Source organism: Chiloscyllium plagiosum, chromosome 14, assembly GCF_004010195.1.
Source record: "Chiloscyllium plagiosum isolate BGI_BamShark_2017 chromosome 14, ASM401019v2, whole genome shotgun sequence".
NCBI lineage: Eukaryota > Metazoa > Chordata > Chondrichthyes > Orectolobiformes > Hemiscylliidae > Chiloscyllium > Chiloscyllium plagiosum.
This window is the reverse complement of record NC_057723.1, coordinates 9,265,449-9,291,708: the sequence shown is the minus strand read 5'-3', so window position 1 is coordinate 9,291,708 and position 26,260 is coordinate 9,265,449. Positions and strand designations below refer to the sequence as shown.

General features: G+C 40.0%; 1 protein-coding gene across 2 annotated transcripts in view; it reads right to left on the bottom strand.

Annotated features, from left to right (window-relative positions):
* Nucleotides 1-360: 360 nt before the first annotated feature.
* LOC122556463 (alpha-1,3-mannosyl-glycoprotein 4-beta-N-acetylglucosaminyltransferase B-like) overlaps nucleotides 361-26,260 on the bottom strand; it is a 212,644-nt gene continuing 186,744 nt past the window's right edge. For both annotated transcript variants that reach the window (XM_043703124.1, XM_043703125.1), the window contains exons 9-11: nucleotides 14,007-14,137; nucleotides 4,916-5,023; nucleotides 361-624 (exon numbers count right to left, since the gene is read on the bottom strand). In XM_043703124.1, the coding sequence (XP_043559059.1) occupies nucleotides 376-624; nucleotides 4,916-5,023; nucleotides 14,007-14,137 (488 nt within the window). In that variant the 3' untranslated portion in view covers nucleotides 361-375. The remainder of the gene's footprint in view (nucleotides 625-4,915; nucleotides 5,024-14,006; nucleotides 14,138-26,260) is intronic.

The window sequence follows — 26,260 nt, the reverse complement described above, 5'->3', positions numbered from 1 at the left end:
CATTTGTTGATCTTTGATTAAACAAAGCTGCAATTTTAAAGTTTTTATTCTATTTTAACATCCATTCATGCTCTTGTTCCGTTCTGTCCCTAATTTTCTCCATCCTAAGAGTACTCCTGTCACTCTACCTTCTTTTAAGCACACCAAACTTAGCTGCTGTGGCTTCAGCTGTCAAGACCCCAACCTCTAGAATTCCCATTCTAAACCTCTACAGTTCTGTTCCTTGAAAACTCTGCTTAACTTTCCATGCTCCATAAAACCCTTCATTTTGAATAATCACTTGCTAAAGTATTATATGGCTCAGTGTCAAATATTGTTCAATGACAGTCCTGTGAAATGACTTGGGGGTGGTATTAGGATGTTTAAGGAGCTTTATCAATGCAAGTTGGTGTTACACGGAGCATTGGGTCTATTTAAAATTCCAACCCACCTGTCCACTTTTACTGGTGTAAAAAATCTGAAACGTATAAAATCACCAGCCACGGGGGTGAAAGCCCAGAAGAAGTCCTCTCCCAGGTAAGCCTTTTCCAGTGTAAAATGCTGGTATGTTTTCAGGCTGGAAGTTACTTCCGCTGGGGGATTGGAATGTCCTTTGTGCAAGGCATGTTTTCCAAAGTCTTTATCCTGGGAAAGACAGCAATGATTTACTTGATTAGTAAGATATAGTGACATCTATGAGACCTTCACTGCTGGGCTTTGCATGTGTCTGAGTAAGCAGTGATGTCCTGAAAATTGTGCTAAATTCCAATAATAAATTTGAAAAACCCAAAAAAAACAGCAAGAAGAAAAATGGAGTTAGATTTATTTATCAGATCAGATCAGACTGTCAAGGTATCTTTATGCATATTAGAGTTGTTGTTTTTCAGCAAGTTTCTGTGCCCTGACTAACTGTGAGCAAAGTCCTGCCAAACAGTTGTCTCTCAACCAATGCCTGAACCAGATTCAGGCATTGGTTGAGAACAGTGAAAGTGCTCACACTGCTTAGCAATTTTATTTTTGCAGAGGGTAAAAGATTTAACTTTCAGGTCCACGACAGCTTGCCAGCAGATTATTTAGTCAGTTATTTAATTATTTCCAGAACATGGCTGCAATTAATTGACATTGATATTTCCCTGTATCATAACACAATAATAATTTGGCTGTGAAGCATGATGGGACATCAAGACTATGAAAGGTGCAACATAAAAGCAATGTGTTTCTTTTCATTGAAGTACAGTGACTTGTGATACATAAATTTGTGAACAGCAATGACCAGTTTATAACCTTCTATTAGCATTTGGCTGAAGGATGAACGCTTGCTTGGAAAAAAAGAGAAAACTCTCTGCTTTATCAAGATTAGTTCCCAAAGATGCTCACCCACACGTATACTGGAACAGTTTGTTGTTTGCTCTAAAGCATAGACACCTCCCTTTAATCTTAATTTTCTATAAAGGCATTCCAAGCATTAACCACTGCTCTATGGAATTGCAGATGGAGAGTTTAAATCAAATGTAGTCTTCAGGCACAATGAGCTTAGAGGCATAAGTGGGCCAGGAAATACTGGTCGAAGAATGTGGTGCTGGAAATGCTGGTGTATTTCAGGCTTGCTTGAAAGGTAAACATTCTGCCCTTATTTAAGATTCCCAAGTTCAGGTACATAATGAAAACTTGCCGCCTTTTCCCCCCACCCCAGCAGTGGATACACGGAGATTATATTTGTAAATAGTTAATTTTGCTTTACTTATTTTAAAACCAATGTGGCCACATTATTTTTAAAAAGTTCCTTTGGAACAAGGATGAGAGCAATGAAATGTATTTCAGATAAAATTAATTTATACTGCAGAGGGAAATTATTTACAAGGCTTTGGGGAAAACAGCAGTCTCAGGTATTCCCAGTGTCAGCTGTGCAAAAATTCAATATCCAACCTACATAATATTTCATCAGGCTTCAGATTCACTATAAAAAATTGATTCAATCTCTTTGAAAATAATGCAGCTATATATTCATGATTTTGTGCCAATACTTAACCAAATAAAAATGCTTACTTCTTTTCAGCAAAGATTTGCATCAAACAGATGTTACCTTGAAGTGAGTAGTTGGACATATTCAGTAACTCTTTCATAGAACTGAAACATACAAAAAGGGCCAAATAGCCGCCTGTTGTGCTGTAAGATTCTACAATACAATTTAGATATTTGTAGCATTTTAGGAATCAGGGTTTGTCGAAAAGATGGTATCTTCAATATGGCCATAATACTTGGATTTGAATCACATTACTTTTCATTAGTGCATGAATCACATTTTGAGTCTCAAGCATCAACTGTAGGTCAGTGGATAGCCCGACTCTCCCTTCTATTTCAGAAAATATTGGGTTCAATCCCCATTGCAGAAACTTGACCACAACCTAAATGAGCATTCACAATTCTGTACTGCAGAAATACTGCACCATCTCAGGTGCCATCTTTTAAATGAGGCATTAAGGCCAAAGCTCCGCCTGTCCTTTCCGATGGATGTAATAGTACAATGGCAACAGTTGAAGAAATTCAGGGGAGTTCTCTCTAATTTCCTGAGCTAATATTTATCCCTGAACTAACATGAGATTAGAAGACAAATCACACTGCTGTTCATGGGACCTTGTGTGCCAATTGAACATCATGTTTCCTGCACTGTGCTAGAAACTGTAATCCAAAAGTACTTATTTCTGTATAAAATATTTTGAGATGCTCTGAAGTCATGAAAGGAGCTGTATAAATGTGAGTTATTTTTTCAGGATTCTTTGCCAGCTATCAAATGCAAATGCTACTTACAGAGGTTCATGAATGGGACTGAAATAGGTCACATCAGGTCTGAGGTCAAGTGCATTGATGTCTTATGTGGAATAATGAAGTAAAATCTTGATAAATGTTGAAAAGACTGCTTTGTTATTGTGCCAGGGTCTTTTTGATGCTGAGCCAACAGATTCCACTTCACTAAGAATCAGACTTATACAGCTTGGAAACAGACCCTTCGGTCTAACTAACCCATGCTGACCATGTTCCCAAAACAAACTAATTCCACTTGCCCAACTTGTATCTATCTTATAATCTAATACATGTTTTATCTTCAATACAAAGTACTCCCCAAATTGGATAAATATAAAACAATGCATAGAAACCTACTGATGGAGTTAGATTAAGCTGGATGAATGAGAGAAAGTGAGGGCTGCAGATGCTGGAGATCAGAGCTGAAAATGTGTTGCTGGAAAAGCGCAGCAGGTCAGGCAGCATCCAAGGAACAGGAGAATCGACGTTTCAGGCATAAGGCCTTCTTCAGGAATGAAGCTGGATGAATGCACTAGTTGGGCTATTCAGTTGCTGTAAACTCTTAGCCTCTGTGCCCATAGTTTAAAAGAAGCTGTAGTACCAGCAGGTTGCTGAAGATGGTGCTGCTGAACTACTAAGGGCCAAACTTAATCTAGTCTCTGATGCAGTAAATGCTACAAGTAGCTATGTCGGTGCAGTCCATAATTCTTGTGTAGATTTGAAAATTTTGGCTATGGCATATAAAGGACCAGCATTAAAATCCCCATGAACTGCCAACATGAATAACTGCTTCTCACATTCAACCCTTCAAACTTGCTTGTTCCTTGTGAATCTTGCAATAATTTTTAAGCCATTTTCCTGAACTGTCTGTGTCCCTCACATCATCATGTTGAAACTATATATAAAGTTCTTAATCTATTTGACAAGGCAGATGTTAAAACTCTAGTTGAAGCCTAATGAAGCTGTGGCCTGCAGGGCTACAGGCTGAGTATAGGTAGATCAGATTGGTTGGGACTGGTGGTTCCTCAGAAATGAGGAAGGTCAGAATGGCCTCCTTCGATGTTATAATTCTTTTACAATTTCTAAGAAATATTTTCCCCTCATTGGGGAGTCTAGAGCTAGGGGGAGCACCACAATAGGTCAGCCCTTAAAGACAATGATTGAGGAAATATTTCCTCACTCAAAAGGCTGTAAATCTTTGGAATTTCTTGACCCCAGAGAGCTCTACATATTCATTGAATACACTGAAGATAGAGATCAACAGATATTTTTGACAACAAGGAAATCAAGAAAATAGAGTTGGACAGAAAAACTGAATTGCAGTAGCGTACCCATAATATATTGAGGATAATTGATTACTCTTATTAGGGACACAATCAATAAAGAGGCCACATACAGCTTGTATATTAAGAGTTTAAATCAGATAAAGGAGCACAGCAATCTCCAGAGACCTTCATGATCAATACAGGGTTTGACAGGATAGATGTGGAGATGTTTTCACTTGGAGGTGCAGACTAAAACAAGAGGTCATAAACATTAGTCATTAATAAATTCACTGGGGAACTCAGGAGAAAGGTCTTGAACCAGAGACTGAAAAGAATGTGGAACACACTACCACAGGGAGTAAATGACATGCTTAGTGTTGAAAAACTTAAGGGTAGCTGGACCAGAAGATAAGAGAGGAAGAAACAGAACGGTATACTGATAGCACTGGACCAAAAGAGGGGAGATGAGGCTCCTGTGTTTTATGCATTCAGAGGATGTGGGCATCACTGGCTAGGCCAGCATTTATTCCTTATCCCTAATTTTCCTTGAGATGGTGCGCGTGGTGGGGGGGACGCGCGGCGGAATCCGTAAACACCAATATGAATGGGCCAAATGGCCTGTTCCTGTGCTGTTAACTGGACATAACTCAGTAGCAGGGTTATGCAATCAAACAGGACAAGCTTGGAGTTAGGATATATATTTGTCACATTCTAAATGAATAACAGAACTGATGTAAGTGGCTAAGTCAACCTCCCACTCCCATTCTTGAGTCTAATTTCAGGCCTATGTTAGACTTATTATTCAAACTCGCAGACGTTTTATTGTTGGGCACTAACTTGGGAGTTGAGCTCCTGATTGCTGAACTTACTTTTAATTTCTGGATCTTTCCAGCCAGTGATGAGTGTGTTCCTACATGCTGGAAGAGGGATGGCTTGAAACGGATTCTGAGGTTTGCTTTCTGTCGGTCACAGTGCTTCTAAAAGGGGGAGAATAAGAGAAAAGTAAACCAGTTATGATCACACAAAGATATTTGCTTATTGACAATTATTGAACTGCAAGATTTTTGCTACCAAATCAAAACAGAATAAATTTCACAGATGATGGAGTAAGCTAATCTAATTAAACTCTGAAATGGAAATTGCAGATTTTTTCCAATCCTCTTGGAAATTGTGTCAGAACACAGGAGGATTGCAAATACTTTAAAAAAAAAAGAGCTGAGGGCTAAACCAAAAACTACAGACTAGTCAGCCTAATGTGACAGAGCCACAGAATTGTTACAACACAGGAAGCCATTCGGTCCATCATGTCAGTATTGACTCTCCTAAAAGCTCACTCAGTGCCATTCTCCTGTCTGCATATGGATCCTTCTTAAATAACAGTCTGATTCCCTTTTAAATGTTAAGAGGGGAAAAATATTTGGAGATAACAATCGGAGATAAAGTTAATCAATAAAGCATCTAGAAAAGTGCAAGGTGACAAATTAAGCTGTTAATGTGCTGACCCTTTTTAGAGCTACCATTTAGTGCCACTCCTCATACTTAAGAGTTATAGAGGTGTACAGCAATGGAAACAGGCCCTTCAGCCCAACTCTCACATGCCGACCATGTTTCCTAACTTGAACTAGTCCTATTTGTCTGCATTTGACCCATATGCCTTTAAACTTTTTCGATTCATGTACCTATGGCGAGAACCTATTTAGTATATAGGTGCATTTAATAGTTATTCCAATTAATTTTGAAAATTCGCATTAAACGTTCAATCTTTATTCTAAAAAAACCATTAGGAAGATTGGTTTTGCAGCCACCAACCCACAACCAATTTGCAGTTCATTTTCTGCATAACTGAAATGGAATGAGGAAGGATCATCATCATATGCAAAGGATATGGTTCTGTTTCAGTCAAAAGACCATAGATTGGGGTTAGTGGTAATCACTGTTACACATTTTCATAGTTAAAAATCTCAACACCAGGTTACAGTCCAACAGGTTTAATTGGGAGCACTAGCTTTCAGAGCACCGCTCCTTCATCAGGTGGTTGTGGCCACACCGACACGGTGGCACAGTGGTTAGCACTGCTGCCTCGCATCTCACAACACCAGGTTATAGTCCAACAGGTTTAATTGGGAGCACTAGCTTTCAGAGCACCGCTCCTTCATCAGGTGGTTGTGGCCACACCGACATCTCCAAATCTGACATTTTCATAGAACATTCACCTGAAAGATATTGTAAATCATTCCAGGTATAATCCAAAAGAATTTGTATTTATGTAGTGTCTTCATGATTTCAGTACCTCCCAAAGCTGAACAGCTATTAATACAGTGCAGATACTTTTGTAAATGTATGACATACGGCATGCAGTTTCTTCACAACGTCCCACAAATGCCCTGTCTTATTAAGATGTACTGTGATCTATCTTCAACTCACAATAATTAGACACACCTTTAGATTTGGTATAGAAAAGAGGATTTTTTGGGTTTGTGTGTTGCAACATTAATGCCCCTACCACAGACTGGAATATCCAAGTTCAAGTCCCATGTCCTCCAGAGGTGCGTAATAACAAAAAAGGGCTTTTGTGGCATAGTGGCAGTGTCCCTACTGTGAGCCAGCATACCTGGTTTTCAGTCTCAGCTGCTGCAAAGATTTATCATAACATTTGTGAACAGGTTGATAAGGAAAATATTTTTAAAAGTCCAATGTCACCCATGAGTAACACAGAGTCTGTCTCTGAACTTTTAAGGGTGTTTGTGGTGCAGTGGTGTAGTCCATATCTATGGACTACATGGTCCAGGTTCAAGTCCCACCTGCTCTAGAGCTATGTCATAACATGCCTGAACAGCATATTAAAAAGTCTTAAAAGGAAAATCTTTGCAACAACCACTTAGTTTTTCTTGTTACAGTATCTCACCAGGGGTTGTCTAACATGTTAATTTTTTTTTAAAAGAGTAGAAAGGGAAAGTGCCGATAGGACTACATTACAATCATCCAGAGTCCAATATGATAACATTAAGCAGATAACGTGTTGGTTAGTCAATCATTTTGACGACCATCTAACATGGCAGATGAGGACATGGTTTAGCACCTCACCTAAGAGGCAGTACTTCTGACAGGGCAGCACTCCCTCAGTACTATGTTGACAATGTCCACCTGGATCATGTGGACAGGTCACTGGAATGGGAATTCATACCACTGAGAATGAAAGCATCACCCAATGAAGCCATAGTTGGCAACAAATCGGTAAGGTAGTATGCAACATGGGAAAGAAAACATATAGAATTAAGGATTCAACTTGACGCAAGTGAGGATTGCAGATGATGGAGATTAGAGTCCAGATTAGAGTGGTGCTGGAAAAGCACAGCAGGTCAGGCAGCATCAGTGAGCAGGAAATCGACATTTCGGGCAGGAGCCCTTCATCAGGAATCCGATGATGCCAGCCTGACTTGCTGTGCTTTTCCAGCACCACTCTAATCTGGACCTTAAGCATTTAACTTGTCAGCATAAGTTTCTATGAATACTGCATGTTCAGTATGGATAAACAGGAGAGCGTACACCAGTTTGTGCAGAAAGATCAGGCATCAGGTCAGGTACAACATGCACCTATATTAAATTCCCCCTTAGGTACACACCCACCATACTGGTGATACACATTTGATGCCAGCTGTCCTCAGTCACTACTCTCCCACTCTCCATGTACATAGATTAGCTGAATATTGGCAGTCTACAAAACTGTGTGGGAGAGAATCACGAGTACATGTTATCTAGCCACAGGCAGTAACGCTCACTAACCGAGCTAGCAGCAAAGCTGCATCTAAATGTTCCACTCATTATTTTAAGCAAAAGAAGTGTAATCCCAATCCTCTGACAAACTCATGATTTCAAAGGTTTCTAAAAAAGGCTCTAATTCGCAAACCTCCCCCCACTTCAATCTGTTCCCATATTTCAGATCTATGCACATGATTCCCAGTCAGCGCTAATGAATGTTTTGGTAAATGATGAACAGTATCAAGTGGATGAATCTCAGACTGAAATTAGATCACAGAAATGGCAATTAATTCTACTGTACATAAATCTGCAATACATGCAGTCAAAGGAAACAAAGATGCAGACCCCTCCATCCATTACTGAGGTGAAAATGTGTTGCTGGAAAAGCACAGGTCAGGCAGCATCCAAGGAACAGGAGAATCGACGTTTCGGGCATAAGCCCTTCTTCAGGCTAATGCCCGAAACGCGATTCTCCTGTTCCTTGGATGCTGCCCGACCTGCTGCGCTTTTCCAGCAACACATTTTCAGCTCTGATCTCCAGCATCTGCAGCCCTCACTTTCTCCCCTCCATCCATCAAAAGTAAACCACTCTCAGTAGAGTTCTTTCATAATGTCAGCTGTAACACCGTGGATACTTCTCCATGGTCAGTAGGTTCTCAGAGGGCTGTGGATTCAAATCCCTCCTCTGAAAATATAACCCAGATTGATACTTCATTAACAAGGGAGCACTGCACTTATACTCAAGAAGAGTGTGGTTATTCTGCTCAATGTCTCACCGCACTTTTTAAAATCTTGCTGTGTATACAATTCTTGCCATATTTCCCGATATTAAAGAAATTTGACTTGAAAGCTCTTTGAGGCCGTGAGATCATGAAAGGCACTACAGAAATGCAAATGCTTTTTCTCCTTTAAATTACCTATACTTGGCCTTACTAGCATCTTTCAGTAAAAGGTAGTGAAGATATCTGTACATCAATTCAAAAATATTTGTAGCCAGAGAACACAAGTATTCATTTCGCATTCATATAAATGCAGAGTACAGTGCAGACACAAGAGCTGATATGGTGGGACCATGCAACCAGCAGCAGTCATGCAGGTCTCTCTGGTGGCAGATTGGCTGTTGTCATTCTCTTCCTGTCAGCTGCCCCTGCAAATAAAAACAGAAACTGGTGGAGGAACTCAGCAGGTCTGGCAGCATCTGTGGAGAGAAAGCAAAGGTAAAGTTTCGGATCTGGTGGCACTTCAGAACACACTCTGCTTTTTCTCCAGTAATTTGTGTTTATTGTCTCACATATGCAGTTGTTAGTTTATTTCAGTACCCCTGAAAACACTCTGGTTTTACGAAAACCACAGGTCTGTTGCTGGATTGTTGTTACCTGCTGCAGCACATCAATAGAAAGAATCAGACAGACAGAAACAGAGACAGACAGAGACAGACAGACAGAGACAGACAGACAGAGACAGACAGACAGAGACAGACAGACAGAGAGACAGAGACAGACAGAGAGACAGAGACAGACAGAGAGACAGAGACAGACAGAGAGACAATCAAACACAATGTAAGGCCTCTACAGCATTAAGTAGAACCTTGACACCCCAGTAGCAAATTATCTAAACTTCCACCACCCCTAATCTTTATTTGCATGATGTCTTATTCATTCATTACCTCTGATCTTTTGGTTTTTAGTCCTGAAACACCAGTATATTAAAATTTTCATCTTTGTTTTCAAAATCTACCCTATCACTCCATCCACCTCTACGTTCCACCAGGCTAACAACTCTCCAAGATCTCTATGCTCCTCCACTTCTGGTTTCTTTGGCTTCCCAATTTTAACTGGTCCACCACTGGCAGCTGTTTTTTCAAATGCCTGGGTCATGAAATTCTGGACTTTCTCCCCTAAACCTCTTCACCAACATCTCTTCCTTTATGACACTTTATCTGCTTAATATCTGCTTTCTTGATCAAGCTTTTCACCCTCTGTCCTAACACCTGATGTGGCTCAGTGCCAAAGTGAAGCATCTTGGAATGATGAAGGACACTATGAGAAAGGAGCAAAAGCAAATTAGTGTTCTTGCTGTTGTGGTCTCAAAATGGAGGATTTTGAAATGAGGCAAAAGAACAAAGATGCTTATACATTAAAGCTTTTACTGCTGGCTCAATTGCCAACAAATCCTGCTAATGCCTTAGTGCTCTTATGTGGTTCTTAGCAACTATGTGGTTATTTCATAAGCCTTCGAGATAATTATCTCTAACTTTATCCACTACAGATTCCTGTCCTGCATTCTACATTATACATCCAACTGTTGTTGCTCAACCTCTCTTTCTGCAGCCTCAACAGGAATACACGAATAACTACCAGCCAGCAACAACGAAATACAGGGTTAATGGTAGGGTTCTAAGTCAGGTGGAGGAACAGAGGGATCTTGGGGTCTATGTACATAGATCTTTGAAGGTTGCCACTCAGGTGGATAGAGTTTGTAAGAAGGCCTATGGAGTATTATCCTTCATTAGCAGAGGGATTGAATTCAAGAGTCGTGAAGTGATGTAGCAGCTGTACAGGACTTTGGTTAGGCCACAGATGGAGTACTGTGTGCAGTTCTGGTTTTTCCCGGGTACAACAGAGTGTTACAAGGGGACATAAATTTAAGGTGAAGGGTGGAAGGTATAGGGGAGATGTCAGGGGTGGGTTCTTTACCCAGAGAGTGGTGGGGGCATGGAATGCGCTGCCCGTGGGAGTGGTAGAGTCGGAATCATTGGCGACCTTTAAGCGGCATTTGGATAGGTACATGGATGGGTACTTAATCTAGGTTAGAAGTTCGGCACAACATCGTGGGCCGAAGGGCCTGTTCTGTGCTGTATTGTTCCATGTTCTATGTTCTAACACCATAGGATAATGAATGGACAGTGAAGTATCCAAAAAGGGACGAGAGAGTTAGTTTGAGGTTTCTTTCTCTCCAGAGACCAAACTCCATTTCAAAATAATCACCACTTCTCTCACTAGAGAGCACTTTCAACCCTATGTCCTTGTGAATTAACCCTCAGCAAGTTCCATCCAATCTTTGCCTCCAGACAGTGATACAAGCCAATATCATAGCATGATGGAAGAACAGAGCGGTCTCCCAGTGTTGTGGTGGGTTTTTTTCTATTTTTGAAAAAAACAGTACGTTCAATTTTTTTTCTTGGTGTCCTTGGTCATAATTGCATTCCTTAAATTTCCTCTTTATAAAAAAGATCATGTCATACAATTTTCTTGCTCATATTCTTCTCTCAATCAAATGGGACTCGTGTAGTTTGGGATTAAATTCAGCATGGACTGGTTGGACCGAAGCGTCTGTTTACATGCTGTATGACTCTTTGACGAACTCAATCTTGCTTCTGTTTATAGAATCACGGAAAGACACAGTCAGCTCATTATTCCTGTGCCAGCTCTTTGAAAGAGTGTTTCAACTAGTCCTACTCCCCAATTCTTCGCTACAAGCTTGCAAATTTATCAGAGCGTCAAATCTGGTATTGAATTTGCTTCTACTGCTGTTTCCCGCAGTGTGCCCATAATGTTGGGGGAAGGCAACGGCCTAGTGCTTTGGGATCCCAAGCTCAAATTCCACTATTTTCAGATGGTGCATTTGAATTCAATGAAAATTATCTGAAGACCATGAATTCATTTGTCAATTGTTGGAAAAACCCATTTGGTTCAATAATGTTCTTCAGATAAGGAAATCTGCCATCCTCACCTGGTAAGGCCTACGTGGCAGTCACGTAGTTAATTCTCAACTGTCTCTGAAATGGCCTAACAAGCCACTCAGGTTGTATCAATTTGGTACAAAGTCTCTACAAAGAAATGAAACCAGATGGAGCACCTGGCATTGACCGAAGCACCGGAAAAGACAATGGCAGAAACCGCACTGTCAACCTTGAAAAATCCTCTAAGATCTGGGGGCTAGTGCCAAAATTGGGAGAGCTGCCTCACAATCTAGTCAAGCAACAGCCTACACTGTCTGTAAGGAATGATTCTGTGACTATGTCTATGTCCTAAAAAGCAGTATCACCATTCCAGAGGTGAGGCGAGAATGACTGCTCTTGACATCAAGACTGCATTTGACTGAGCTCGGCATCAAAGAGCCAAAGGAAAACTGCAATCAACGGTTATTAGGGCAAGCTCTGCTCTGGTTGGAGGCATACCTGACTCATGGGAAGATGGTTGTGGTTATTGGAGGTCAGTCATCTCTGTTCTAGGATATCTCTGCAGGAGCTCCTCAGCATAGTGTCCTAGGCCTAACCGTCTTCAGGTATTTCAGCATTAAACCTCCATCCATCATAAGGTCAGTAGTGGAGATGTTTGCTGACAACTCCTCAGATACTGAAATCGTCATGTTCAAATACAACAAGATCTGGACAATATCCAGTCTTTGGCTGAAAAGTGGCAAGTAACATTTGAACCACACAAATATCAGCCATGACCACTTCCAATAAGAGAGATAATCAAATCTTTGCTCCTTGATATTCAATGGTGTTACCATCACTAAATTCAACACTATCATCATCTTTGGGGTTAGTGTTGACCAGAAACTCAACTGGACTTGCCACACAGTGGCTATAAGAGCAGGTCAGAAGCTGGGAATACTGTGAAGTTTAACTCACCTTCTGACTTCCCAAAGCCTGTTCACTATTTAAAGGCACAAGTCAAGAGTGTGATGGAATATTCCCCACTTGTCTGGATGGATGCAGCTTCAACAAGAAGACTGACAACACCCAGCACAATGCAGCCTGCTTGATTGACACCACATCCAAAAACATTCACTCCCTCACCACCGACACTTACCAGTAGTGGTGTGTACCAGCTACCAATGCTTAGATAGCACCTTCCAAGCTGACAACCACCTCCATTTAAAAGGACAAGGGTAGCAGATACAGGAGAACACCACCACCTTCAAATTTCCCTCCAAGCCACTCATCCTCCTGATTTGGAAACATATCACCATTCCTTCACTGTTGCTAGTCAAAATCCTGGAATTTTCATGGTAAGGGCACTGTGGACTACAGCAGTTTAAGAAGGCAGCTCACCACCACATTCTCAAGGCAACTAGGGAGGGGCAATAAATACTGGTCCAGCCTGTGACATCTATGCATGAATAAAAAGTGTATATAAAAAAAACCCTCATCAACTCATCACTTGTACACAGAATGGCTTCTGTTTAAGTCCATACAAAGCTGCACTCACTCTGCTTCAATGTTCACTGTACATGAAGTTCTTTAAGATATTAGGCTCTTCATTTGCACATCTAATTGGGGATGATTACTCAAAATGTGCAAATGAGGGATTGTAAATTGAGGAAAGTCAAATAAATAAGAACGCCTGTGCTCACCTCCTACAGTGAGAACACACAGATTACCATTAATTACCTACTGCTGAGTTAGTCACCATGTGTAAGGTTTTAAAACGGTGCAGCTTCAATTTGAATGCAAATTACTCTATGGAGTCTGGTACTGACTTGATTAAGAAACATCTCTTACATGGATAATAATGGATAGCATTAAAAATTATCTGTCAAATCTTGACAGGTACCTCAAACAAAAATTTGCCTTGTTGCTTACAGATGGCATAAGATTGTAGTTTCTTTCCTTCTCAGCAGTAGGCCATTCAGCTCATCAAATCTGCTTCGCCATTCAACGAGATAGTGACTGATCTGATAATCTCAACTCCACTTTCCTGCCTTTTCCCCATAATCCTGATTCCCATATTGATTACAAATCTGTCCACCTCAGCTTTGAATATAGTTAATAACCCAGCCTCGACAACCCTCAATGGTAAAGAATACAATTTCCTGGGTGCAGACTCCCTTGAAATAATTACTTTGGTGAGAATCAAAGGACACAATTTTAAGTTATATAAGGTTGGATCCAGGTTTGAATTTAGGCGTAAATTTTCCCCCAAGAGAATTGAGCCTTTTGGAACAGGTTGCCAGCTTATGCAGTGGACTCCAAATTGAACTGAATTGAATTCCAGTTGATATCAGCATCTTCTGTTGCAAAAGAGCAGGTACTTCAGAGAATTCAGGTTTTCGAAACTTGAAGTTTCACCCCTCCCAAGAGGCCACAAGAAGCCACCAACCTTACACATGGTGGCTAACAAATGGGGAGGAAGGGGTTGAGGGGAGAAGGGAGAAAAATCCGGCTCTGTAAACACTGAATGTTCTACTTACTGCGTCCTTTTCTGGGTTACAGACTTTAACCCATAGAACATGGTCTAGCAGCCAATCAATGGGCTTATCCTTGTAGAACATCAAAATAAACTCCACAATCAGACTTAGATCCAGTGATTTGAACATTTTTCCTAGACAAAATGAAACAAAGTATGGTGAATATCTACTATTCTTATTGAACAAAGATTAGTTATATAACTAAAAGAGAACTGTATTATGATCTGAAAGAACAGTGGGGGCATGGTGCAGTGTGGTATTAAATGAATTGCTTCTTCAGAGAGCCAGGACAGACATAGTAGGCCAAATAGCCTCCATCTCCATTGCTACCGTTCTATGAATCTGTAATAATACTGTACTAATGTTTGGTATAGTGGAGCTGATACATGTGCCATCTGAAATTTAGATAATACATGGTTGGAGAAATAATAGTATCCTGAACATTAGGGATAAATTCATTTTCTGAATGTGTTTGACAAATTCAAACTCAACACAACATCCTGGAGCTGTATCGCAATACTGTACTACAGTTTCAGCCTTTATTTTGTCAAGCCCAAGGTGTTAGAAAAATGTACTAAATTTCTGTACTGGAGTGTGATCAGCAAACAATGATGTGGATATATTAGATTTGGTCAAAACAGCTGGAATTTTAGAAACTTAGAGGAGGAGTGGGGGCAGAAAAACAGAGGTTCAGCAAGTGGAGTCCAGAGGTTACACTCTAAAATACAAAAGCCTAATGTGAGAAAAATAGTTCACACTCAAAACAACAAGGTTGCTATCAGACCTCATTCTGAAACTTGAGTTCACACCAGAAATGACAGTCATTCTCTTTATGTAACATCCTTGCCAGCTCTAACCCAAATTTAAGAAAGTAAGCAAGGACACAAGGAATATTGCAGTTTATAAATGAGGAATAATATTGAGCTTGTTTCAATTTGCATGTGTCTCAGCCTGAGTTGGAGGCGTTCAATAAAAAACTGCCGTGGCAAACGCAGGAGAAACAAATTTGCTAACCTCATCAATAGACTGTGCTGAAGCTGCCAAGACAATTACAAAGGGGGATCGGTGTTGAGGAAATGCACCAGTTTGAATAATTCTTCAACACAATACATATTTGCATTAATCCTTTGTTTTCCAGTGAATTATTACTAATGATTTATTTTCTGCATGTTTGTGATGGGGAAAAGTAAAAATCAGACTTTCAAATCCCTGCTACCTGCTCATTATGCTAAAAATTAGATACAAAACAAAGCAATTATACTCCAGCTAAATACTGTTCACAGCATTAATAACAGCCTTTTTAATACCAATCCAACCCTTGACTAGTCTAAGCCGCTAGTTTCCTTTGTTTACATTCAATTTAGCTGGTTTCACAGAACACTCCCCAGTGGGATGAATGAATGAACAAGTCGCACACACTTCCTGTGGCTTTTGGTCCTGACTGTCCTGTCCCCCAGAGAGTAACTCTCCATTACATAGACTGCAAGACTTCCTTTACTTATCCCATTGAAACAGCTGGCTGGAAACAGTAACTGATGATAAACTCATGGAGTAGGCTGTCTGGCAAACTGTCAACATTAACACCATGGCCGTGCAGGGAAACAGTGCAAAAAACAATCCAATATAATTAGCAGTGAATATTCCAAACTGAACACAATTTTACAGAATTTGTAGTGTAGGAAAAGGCTATTCAGCCCAACTGATTCATTCAGACCTCATGAATTTATATGCAACTTACATATTTGTGGCCCTAAGTTCTGACCCCACCCAAAAGTGGAAACATCTTCCCTGTGTTTACTATAATCCAAGACTACAATCAAGCCATCCTTAGCTTTCTCTTTCCTGGAGAATACAGCCTGTTATTTCCTGATAAAACCTCTCAGTTCATCCTCATGCATTTTCTTTTGTACTTTCAAGTACCTCTGTATAATTTTCAAAATTATTCACAGGGTAGGAGCACTGCTGGTTAGGCCAGCTTTACTGCTCATTACTAATTGACCTTGAGAAGGTGGTGGTGAGCTGCCTTCTTATCCCACTGCAGTCCATTTGGTGCAAGTAGGCAGAATGCTATTCGGAACTGATTTCTAGTTAAATTTTTGGAAAACAAATACCACAAAACTACATTTATACCCTGCATGCAGTCTAATCATGGTCCTATGCAAATTTAGCATCCCTGCATCTCTATTCTATTCCACTAGAAATTAACCCCAAAGTTTAGTTTGCTTTTTTATAGTCTTATTAACAGAGATGTTAATGGTTCACTTGAGCAATGTTATGAGAGAAATATTACCAATAAAAGTTACGTGGCATATCAGTCACTTGTAGATTTATACACTTTTCTGGCTTTGTTAATCTGAATAACAATAAAAATTCAGTCATGCATTCTCAACGGAACAGCTGGGCAAGTCCACAAAAAACTCAAAACTGCCTGTTTAAACAGTCCCTGCTTTTCAATTCCATTAACTGGCAGTCATGAGGAAGTACCCTCTAGTTTCTTCAGCTTTGAGCGCTAATTGGGTTGAGAGAACAGCATTCTTGCTTTGATCCAATGGTGGGTTTCACAGCTTCTCAGAAGTCAAGGGCATTTGCTAGTCCTATGCTGCTGTTAAACCAAAAGTTACTGCTTGAAGAATATAATCACTGAACTCCTCAATCTAATTAACAAGCCGTTAATTTGTTTTTGTTTCTGCCATCTCCAACTTAAAACCATCTTCCCAGTGTTTAAATGCCTTTCATACCCTCATTCCCTCTCTGAATCTTTAACATCCTCAGTCACCCTCTTCACTAATTTGATGGCTTCTCTCAGGTGATTTGCCATTTCCTTAGGCCCCAATCCTTCATTCAATAGTGGCTGTGCCTTCATCCATTTAGGTTCCAACTTGTGGAATTCTTTCCTTGAACGCCTCTGTTTTGCTACCTGCTTCTCCTTCAATAAGACCCTCTTCATCACAAGCACCATTGGAACATAAGAAATAGGAGTAAAGTAAGTAAATCATTGATCTACTTGAGAATTTGCACTATTCAATATGATCAGAGCTGATATTCTGCTCGAACTCCACTTTCCCACTGGTTCCCTGCCAGCTGTGGCACAGTGGGTAGTTCTCTTGGTTCAAAGAATCATGGGCTCAAGTTGAACTACAGAGACATAAGCATGCAACCACTACCAGAGCAGCATGGAGGCAGTGAAAGTAGTGAAAGCTGCCATTGTCCAAGAGGACATCAGTTGCTCTCGGGATGACAGGTGGTGAGTGTAACCTGAGGGTAACCACTCTCCAGGCAAGGGTTGAGGTTGAGAAGAAAGTGAGGTCTGCAGATGCTGGAGATCAAAGTTGAAACTTTATTGCTGGAACAGCACAGCAGGTCAGGCAGCATCCAGGGAACAGGAGATTCGACGTTTCGGGCACAGGCCCTTCTTGAGGTTGAGAAGGCAGGGATTCGTGGTGATCTCAGCCGGTACAGGAATTAAATCTATTCAGTTGACATTGCTCTAAGAAATTGATGGAACATTCCATAAGTCAATAATGGGAGTAGGATTTAAACCCACACAGGCAGAACAACCTCCTGATTCTTAATTAATTGCATGTGGAGTTACCATGATGAATAGTTATGTAGATAACATTAGTCTTGCAATGAAACTCAACTGCATTCTTATACAGTACTGCACCTTCACAAACAGTTTATGGTATTATGTTAGGGCTTTTGTGACACAGTAGTAGTGTCCTTGTACCTGGGTCAGAAGGCCACCTGTTCCAGAGGCATGTTGTAACCTGTCTGAACAGGTTGATTAAAAATAACTAAGAATTCTTCCCCAGTGGGAATGGGCTTCTGGGCAAGTGATATTTGTACTACACTAAAACATTAGCTTAAATAGCTCAGATTGGAGTTTGTTAGACTGAAGACCTTAAGGTCATTGGTTCAATCCTGATTTGAGATCTTGTGGCAGAATGGTAGTGTCCCTACCTCAGGGCCAGAAGATCTGGGTTCAAATCCCACCTTTCCTGGAGGTAGGTCACAATATAACTGAACAGGTTAAAATAACTACAGTATTGAATTTGAACTTTTCAATTTTCAAAAAATTGTTTCAGTTTCATGGTAATTGTTACTGTCAGATTGCAGTAAAAGAATCCAAATGAGGGGTGAAAATCTGTCAACCTTAGCCAAACTAAGTCGAAGTGTATCTTCAGTCCTATATCAACACTTAAGGACCTTCTGAAGTGGCCTAATAAGCAGATCTGTCACATCAAAGTACATTTGTGGTAACTTGGAATAAGCAACATACTGGCAACTGAATGAATAAAAGTTTAATTTAGGCTTTGCAGACATAAAGTGTTATTTCTGATCTTTCCCAGAACACTAATGTACTCTCATTTTAAATATGCATATTGTTTATGGTGTTTTCACTTTCAAGAGCCATTCTTCATAATACTGTGTCCAGTCCAGGTCGCTCTGTTACATGAAGGATATTAAGTTAGAGAGGGTTCAGAATAGATTTACCAGGATTTTGCCGGATATGAAAGATTTGAATTACAAAGAAAGGTTGGACAGGTTGTGATTTTTTTCACTGGAGCATAGGAAGTTGACAGGCAACCGAACAGAAGTTTATAAAATAATGAGAGGTATAGATAGAGTTAATGGTAGTTGCCTTTTCCCTAGGTTGGGGGATTTCAAAACTAAGAGGCACATTTTTAAGGTGAGAGGACAGAGATTTAAAAAAATACATGCGAGGCAAATGTTTTACAGAGGATGCTTAGTGTGTGGAATGAACTTCCCGAGGAAGTGGTGGATGCATGTACAATTACAACATTTAAAAGACATTTGGATAGGTACCTTAACAGGAAAGATTGAGGGATATGGGCCAGGAGCAGGCAGGTGGAAATTATGTTCGGTATGAACTGGTTAGACCAAAAGGGTCTGTTTCCATGCTGTAGGACTCTATACTTTGAGTAGTGAGTGATGCAGCAATCACTATTGCGTAGTGGAAGGATGAACCTGCTTTCAAATTGCTACGTTTAGTGCGAGACCAACACTTGTGTTCATCCAGATTTGTATAAGAGTAAAACAGTGCACCCACAATAGGTCAAAGAGGCCCAGAACGTTTCTACATCACTTGTAATTTAATATTCTATTAAAATCTCAGAAATCAACTGATTAAGTAGAAAGTAGAAAGTAGAAAGGGCTATTGCTTCCTTCCCTGTTAACACAGGAATAGCATGCCACTTCATAACAATAAAATTCAAAGCCACTTCATGGGAGCATAACCGGATAAAATTGATGCCAAATCAAATAAAGAAAAGTGAAATTGGAGATAGGGATGTTTGGTTTGTAGGATGGTTATCAATGAATTTATTTAGATTGTTCTAAAACTAATTGCTTAATTGATGCTGGCTAAGGGATAAATATTGGCCAGGATGCTGGAGAAAACTCCCCTATTCTTTTTTTAAAACAAGTTGATTCATGGTGTGTGAGCAGCATTTTATTTCTGAGAGTGCAGCTGAGAGATAACCACATTGTTGTGGGCTTGGAGTCACATGTAGACCAGTTCAGGTAAGGATGATAGTTTCCTTCCCCAAAAGGTCAGTAAACCAGATGGGAGTTTCCTGACAATCAGCAATGAATTCACGGTCATCATTAGACACCAAAAATAAAACAGCTAAAAGATTAGAGGTTAAATATACTTCATATCTGATCGTTGTTGCTGTACTTGGACATATCAGTGTCAAATACATTATACTTGTTCATTATTTTAAAACAAAGAAACAGCTGCTCTGAATTCCTAAGACATGCCTCCAGCTGTTCTCCAATGTAATAATTTTTTTAATTTCACAATGAAGAACATTTTACATCACTAAGAGTCATAAAGACTACGTAGCGCTGACTTGATCAACATAATACTTGTAAAGTTGCTAGCTTTACGTTTAATTAGAGATTCAATTGAACCTAAACTGAATATAGCTCAGCAGTGCAAAATAACAAACCAAATCCAACACAAATTAGCATCACAGGCAGTGAAGCAATTCTTTATTCATTGCAAGGAAAATTGAAGTTACTATGATGCTGGACCATATTGCCCCAATGATTTAATTTCATCCCATAAAGACACACTCAAGATGAATAGTGGCCTGGTCAGGCTGCAGGTAGAGATTTTTTTTCCATTCTCAATATAATGTAAATGTTAAGGCTCTCATTCTTTGCACATTCCCTCTTTAACCAAGTGACTGGCTCACTGGACCGCTTCTGCGTCATGCATGCTGGTAGTGGGACTGAATCACATCAAGGCCCAGTCTGAGTAAGGACTGTAGGTTTCCTTCCCTCATGGACATTAATATTTTTATGATGATCCAAACAGTTTCATGGTTATTTTTCATAAAATCACAACCAACCTTTTATTTCCTGATTTGTGAAATCTTAAGTCAAATTTTCAAAACATTTACAAGGGATGGAATATAAAAGACCACCTAGATTTTTTATGACAGATAGTGGCAAACAAAATTTCCTCTTAATTACTCCTACCTGTGCAATCTAGCAAAAAAGTTAGAATCCTGAAAAAATACATTTTTTAAAAATTTGAAAGTGACAAGAAAAAGGGAAGTTTTGCTAAAACCAAATTAGGTATTAGTCAGCTGACAACTGGAATACTGCAAATAGTTTGGGATCTACACTGGAGATAATGTATCAGAGATAGAGAAGGTTCACTAAGCTGATCATGGGTATGGAGGGGCTGTTTTAGGAGGGAAGGTTGAGTAGATTGCGCTGGTACTCTTTGGAGTTTAGAAGAATGAGAAGTGACCTGTTTCAAACATGCAAGATTCTTAAGGGTCTTGCTCGGGTAGATGTGAAAAAGTCGTTTCGCCTTGTGGGAAACTAACACCATGGGGCATAATCTTAGGGTAAGCGACCACCCACTTAAAACAGAAACAAGACGGAATTTATTCTGAGGGTAGTGTAGAATTCTTCACTTCACAGGGCTGTGGAGGCTGAGTTGTTAATTTGAAGGCTGAGTAGAACAGATTTTTAATCAGTAAAGGACATAGGGTTATGGAGAAAAGGCAGGAAAGTTGAGGAGTATCAGATCAGCTATGAGCTTAATGAATGGTGGAACAGACTTAATGGGCTGAAGGGGTGATTTCTGCTCCTATATGTTATGGCCTTATGGTGTGCAATTTTGCTCTCCATATTTAAAGGAAGTAAATGCATTGGAGGCAGTTCAGAGGAGATTTACTCAACTGATATCTGGAATGGGTTGTCTTCTGAATACAAGTTGGATAGACTGGGCTAATTTTCCCTTAAGTTTAGAAGTGAGGCTTGGCTGGATAAGATACATGAGAAAATGATATTTCCTCTGGCAGGTGAGTGTAGAACTCAAGGGGTACGGTTTTAAAATTAGGAGTTGCTCTTTGAGGACTGCTATGAGGAGAATATTTTTCTCTGAGAGCTTTGTGTGACTTTGGACTCCTCTGCCTCAGAAGGTTGCGATGCAGGGTTAAAGATTTTTTTTGTTTTAAGATGGAAGTATTCAGATTATTTCAGGCAGAGAAATCAAATGGGATTGGATATGTGGAATTCAAAACACAAATAGATCAGTCATGATCTTAGTGAATGGCCTATTTCTGCTCTGGGTTGTATAATTGTGCAGTTGGGTTTTTTAGAAATTAGATCAAGATCTTCTTTCTTGTACACAGTACTAAAAGCTTGAAACCAACTCAACGAAAAGGCTGTGGATGCTACAATCAACAGTAATTTATGAGAAGAGATGTTTGGGATAGGAGTATCAAGGGATATGGAGCCATGACAGGCAAATGAAGTTGCAATTAGCCATGATCTAACTGAATGATAGTATAAGTTTGAGGGGATGAATGGCCCATTTCTGTTTCTATATTCCTAATATAAATTCATTAGACAACTTAGGCAGTACACTTACAGTGAATGGAACAATTTCACACTCAATACACTGAACACCTGAGTTCATAAATCTTTCTGAATATGTAACAGGCTGAGGCAAAGAACTCTCTTCAACTGAATGAATACACAAGATCAAATTAACAGAGAAAAAAACATAAATCACAAAAACGAGGAGTGGGAGGCACTGAAAGGAAATCCTTCATCAGGAACAAAGATATTCACTGCTGATAGCTTGCTAACAATGCAAATCCTATAAACTGTTGGCGTATATGGTACAAATATCTCATGCAGCTAAACCAAACAGGATGCACAGTATAGAAACACTTATACCTTAAATGAGTTTCTTGCTGTCTTATTGTATCTCACCCTATCTGCAAAACACTCTACTTCTTCCTTTAGCTTCTATAGTCGCTGGATTCTTCTTTGTCTAGGTCATTTGAATTTTTGGTCCTGCAACCCAGCCACTACATGACTGTAGGCAATTCAATTTAGCATTGATAACAGTGGGCAGAACGGATTTGGACCCCGAGGACAGAGTCTTCTACTAGTGGCCGTAAAACCAGCAGACTTGTGCTGGTAGGTCTGACCTTCTGACAGTCAATCGGGTGGTTCTCCTGGGATGAGGTTCCTCCTACCTTGACAGTGCTGGATAGAAGGCTGTGGCTGCAGCCAGGAACGTAATACTAGAGTCCCAGAATTCGGAGGAACGATCGGGGGTAGGTGTGGTTATTGGCAAGTAGGTGCCGGTGCTTGTGCACATGTAGGCACTGGTTCATGTAGGTATTCATGCATGCATGTAGGTGTGTGCATGTTATGTACATGTGTACACGTTATATACGTGTGCATGTCTGCATGCGTCAATTTGTAAGTGTGGATGTAGATGTGCATATGTCAGATGTTCATGCATGTGTCTGTGTGTGTATTCAGGTGTTATGCATGCCTGGAGGTGTTTCCAGGGTTGGTGGTTGCAGTGAAACAGGGAAAAGAGGTGATGAAAGCAAGGATCAGGGCAGGCTGTCAATGGCCAGCCTAATATCCACACCCTCAATTAGAGAGTGACTGTCTTTAATATGGAGCTCTTCCTTCTTGTTACCTCCTGCCTGTCAGCTGCTGAGTTAATCCCAGTTGTGGCAGGCCAAGGCCCTTCAGAAGTCTTTAACTGGACACTTAAGAGTCTCAATTAGCAATGCAATGACAATGAAAGTGGTAGCGATTGTTATGCCACCATCCAGCCTCATTCTTCCCATCTCCTATTTTACCTCTTGATGGTCCAGAAGATTCTGTTCTTCGTCACTGCCGAGCTAACTGATAGGAATTTAGTAGTAACATTAATGGAGTTCTATTTATCTCAATGCCACCATCTTGCCATTAGTTATCAAGTATTTCAATGCATTTTCATAAATGCCAAACTCGGACTCAGGAGCTCTCTGGACTGTTTTAACCTCATTCCCAAATTGAACATTGTGGATTCAATTAGAAGAATGTTTAAAGAACACGGAGGTAAGTATATGAATAGAAAAGATTTGGAGGGATATGGACCAAGAGCAGACTGGTGGGATAGTTTAGTTTGGGACTTATGTTCAGCATTGGTTGTACTGAAGAGTTTGTTCTCTATGACTATGCCAAAATCCTGAGAAGAGAACAGCACTTGAGGAGTCTCACTTTTAGAAATACCTTGAGAAATGTAGTCCCTGTTGTAACATAAAAAAGGCAATAGCAAATTTGTACCCAGCAATTTACCACAAACAATAAAATAACCACTGGTTAACTACAACTAGTTATCATGGTTCAGTGATGATCATTTTGGAATAAATATCGGCCAGGACATGGGGGATAATTCCCTGCTCTTCCTCAAAACTGTGCAACAGGAATCACTGCAATCTGAATGGGGATGTTTAGGATCTTATCTGTAAGGAACCACCTCAACATTTGAGCTCAAGTCTTTGAGCACAAAGCTTTCTGATTCAGAGACCAATATGCTACCAACCACATTTGACATCTTGACAGAATAGATAGGGAAAAATCGTGTGTAATTGATCCACCTGCCAATAGAAAATGACTCCGATTTAAGGTATTTGGTAAAAGAAATAGATGGAGGTGGAAAGTAGTTTATTAACAGCAAATTGTTATGCCCTGGAAGGCACTGCCTGAATTGGCAGTGGATGCAGATTTAATAAAAACGTACAAAAAATAATTGGATATATATTTTTTAAAAAGGAAAGAGTGGAAAGTGCAGGGAATAGGACTAATTGGATAGCTCTTTCAAAGAGATGGAAGTGTGTTGCTGGAAAAGCACAGCAGGTCAGGCAGCATCTAGGGAACAGGAGAATCGACGTTTCGGGCATTAGCCCTTCTCCTGAAGAAGGGCTAATGCCCGAAACGTCGATTCTCCTGTTCCCTAGATGCTGCCTGACCTGCTGCGCTTTTCCAGCAACACATTTCCATCTCTGATCTCCAGCATCTGCAGACCTCACTTTCTAGCTCTTTCAAAGAGCCATGTATTCATCATAATGGACCAGATGGTCCCCTCCTGTACAATTACATAAATTATAGGGCCCAGAAGTGGGCCAATTAGTCCATTCCAGTGTTAATGCTCCATTTGAGAATTCTACCATTTAATCTATTATTGTAGTCATTCCTTCCCCAAACTTCCCCCCTCTCCCCTGGCTAAAATTGCACTAAATTATTCGAAACCTCCCTGCCTCATTTATTTTTCCAGGATATTTCTCAAAACCTGCCTCTTCAACCAAGGTTTTAGCCACCAGTCTTAAAAGACTATATTCATTGGTAGCAATTTCCATTCGATGACACTTCAGTGAACCAAAATGGGATGCATTTCTATGTTATAAAGATGCAGTTTTTACCACTTTGGTCTTGCAACAGGTCATTAACAGGCTAGATTCCCAATACAGACAGTGATGCCAATTTGGACACAGTGCACGCACATTGTATTTAATTTAGATCCCTTACACTAGAAAACCAGTGGCATTATTGAATTATCTCTTAATAAAGGTTCACTTGTTGGGCAAATAGCAGATATAGGAATGGAAAATACAATCAAAAGAAACTCGGATTTAATCAAGACGGCATGAGCACATCAGCCTATAAAGCAGTAACTACACAACAAACAAGATCAATCCATCATAGCTATCATGAGCCTGGACATTTTATTATTCAGTTATATAATCAATAGACTTTTCAAGTACCCAAATATTTTGTACCTCTTTTGTACCTTTTTAAAATCAGGGTAGAACCATTTAGAAAACATTTGACTGCTTAGCAAACATGAACATTACAGCATCTACAAAATCTCATTCAGATATTAAAGACTTTCCAAAATCACCTCTAGTTAATTATCTCATTAACGTAATAGTTTACCAGATACAAGGATATTTAGAATAGTTCAGCCAATTCAAGTAATACTATTAGGGCATCAGTGTGGTTCATTTCGCAGGAACACAGCTTATTAGATTCTCTCCTTAATTCTTCAGGGACTGAGGCAGGAAATATCCCCAAATGTAGGATCAGAATTAAGTTTAGGAAATTCAACAGCTCCCTTATTTTCAAAGATGTTTTCATGAGTTTGAAAAACAAATAGGTCTATACAAAAACATAACAGAATTGAATGTTGTTGCTCAAATATCCCAATTAAATGCTTCCATCCAAACTAAACAGCAAACCCACCCTTTAAAAACAAATAAAACCTTCAGAGTTTAGGGACAGGAAGAGGAATTTGTCCTATAACCTTTTTTTACTGTTCAACAGGATCATATCTGATTGCTTTGTAGGATAAACAGTTGCCAATGAGAATGTCTACAAAGACATCTCAGAGCACTTCCTTCTCTTATTTTGTCAGTTGTAGCTACATGACATGCTGGAGGCATCCCCCCACCCCCCACAGTACAGACAGGAAGATCTACTGATAATCACTTGGGACCTCAAGAGCTCATGGACAAGAAGCAAACCTCACTGCATCTTCCTAACAGATTTTGTTTACAGTTTCCTAGAACAGCATCAAGGCTGTCCAAGTTTTAGTGCTCTGCTTCATGTCAGGAAGGAAGGAAGCTAGCTGTGGTTGGTGACGAATGTGTTAGAAGGGCTGTCCTGATTTTTTTTTTTAAAAATCATTCATGGGAGTGGGAGTCACTGGCAAGGCCAGCATTTATTACCCATCCCTAATTGCCCAGATGGCAGTTAAGAGCCAACCACATTGTTGTGGGTCTGGAATCACATGGAGGCCAGATCACAGCAGTTCAGGCAGCATCTAAGGAGCAGCGAAATCAACGTTTTGGGCAAAAGCCCTTCATCAAGAATAAAGGCAGAGAGCCTGAAGCGTGGAGAGATAAGCTAGAGGAGGG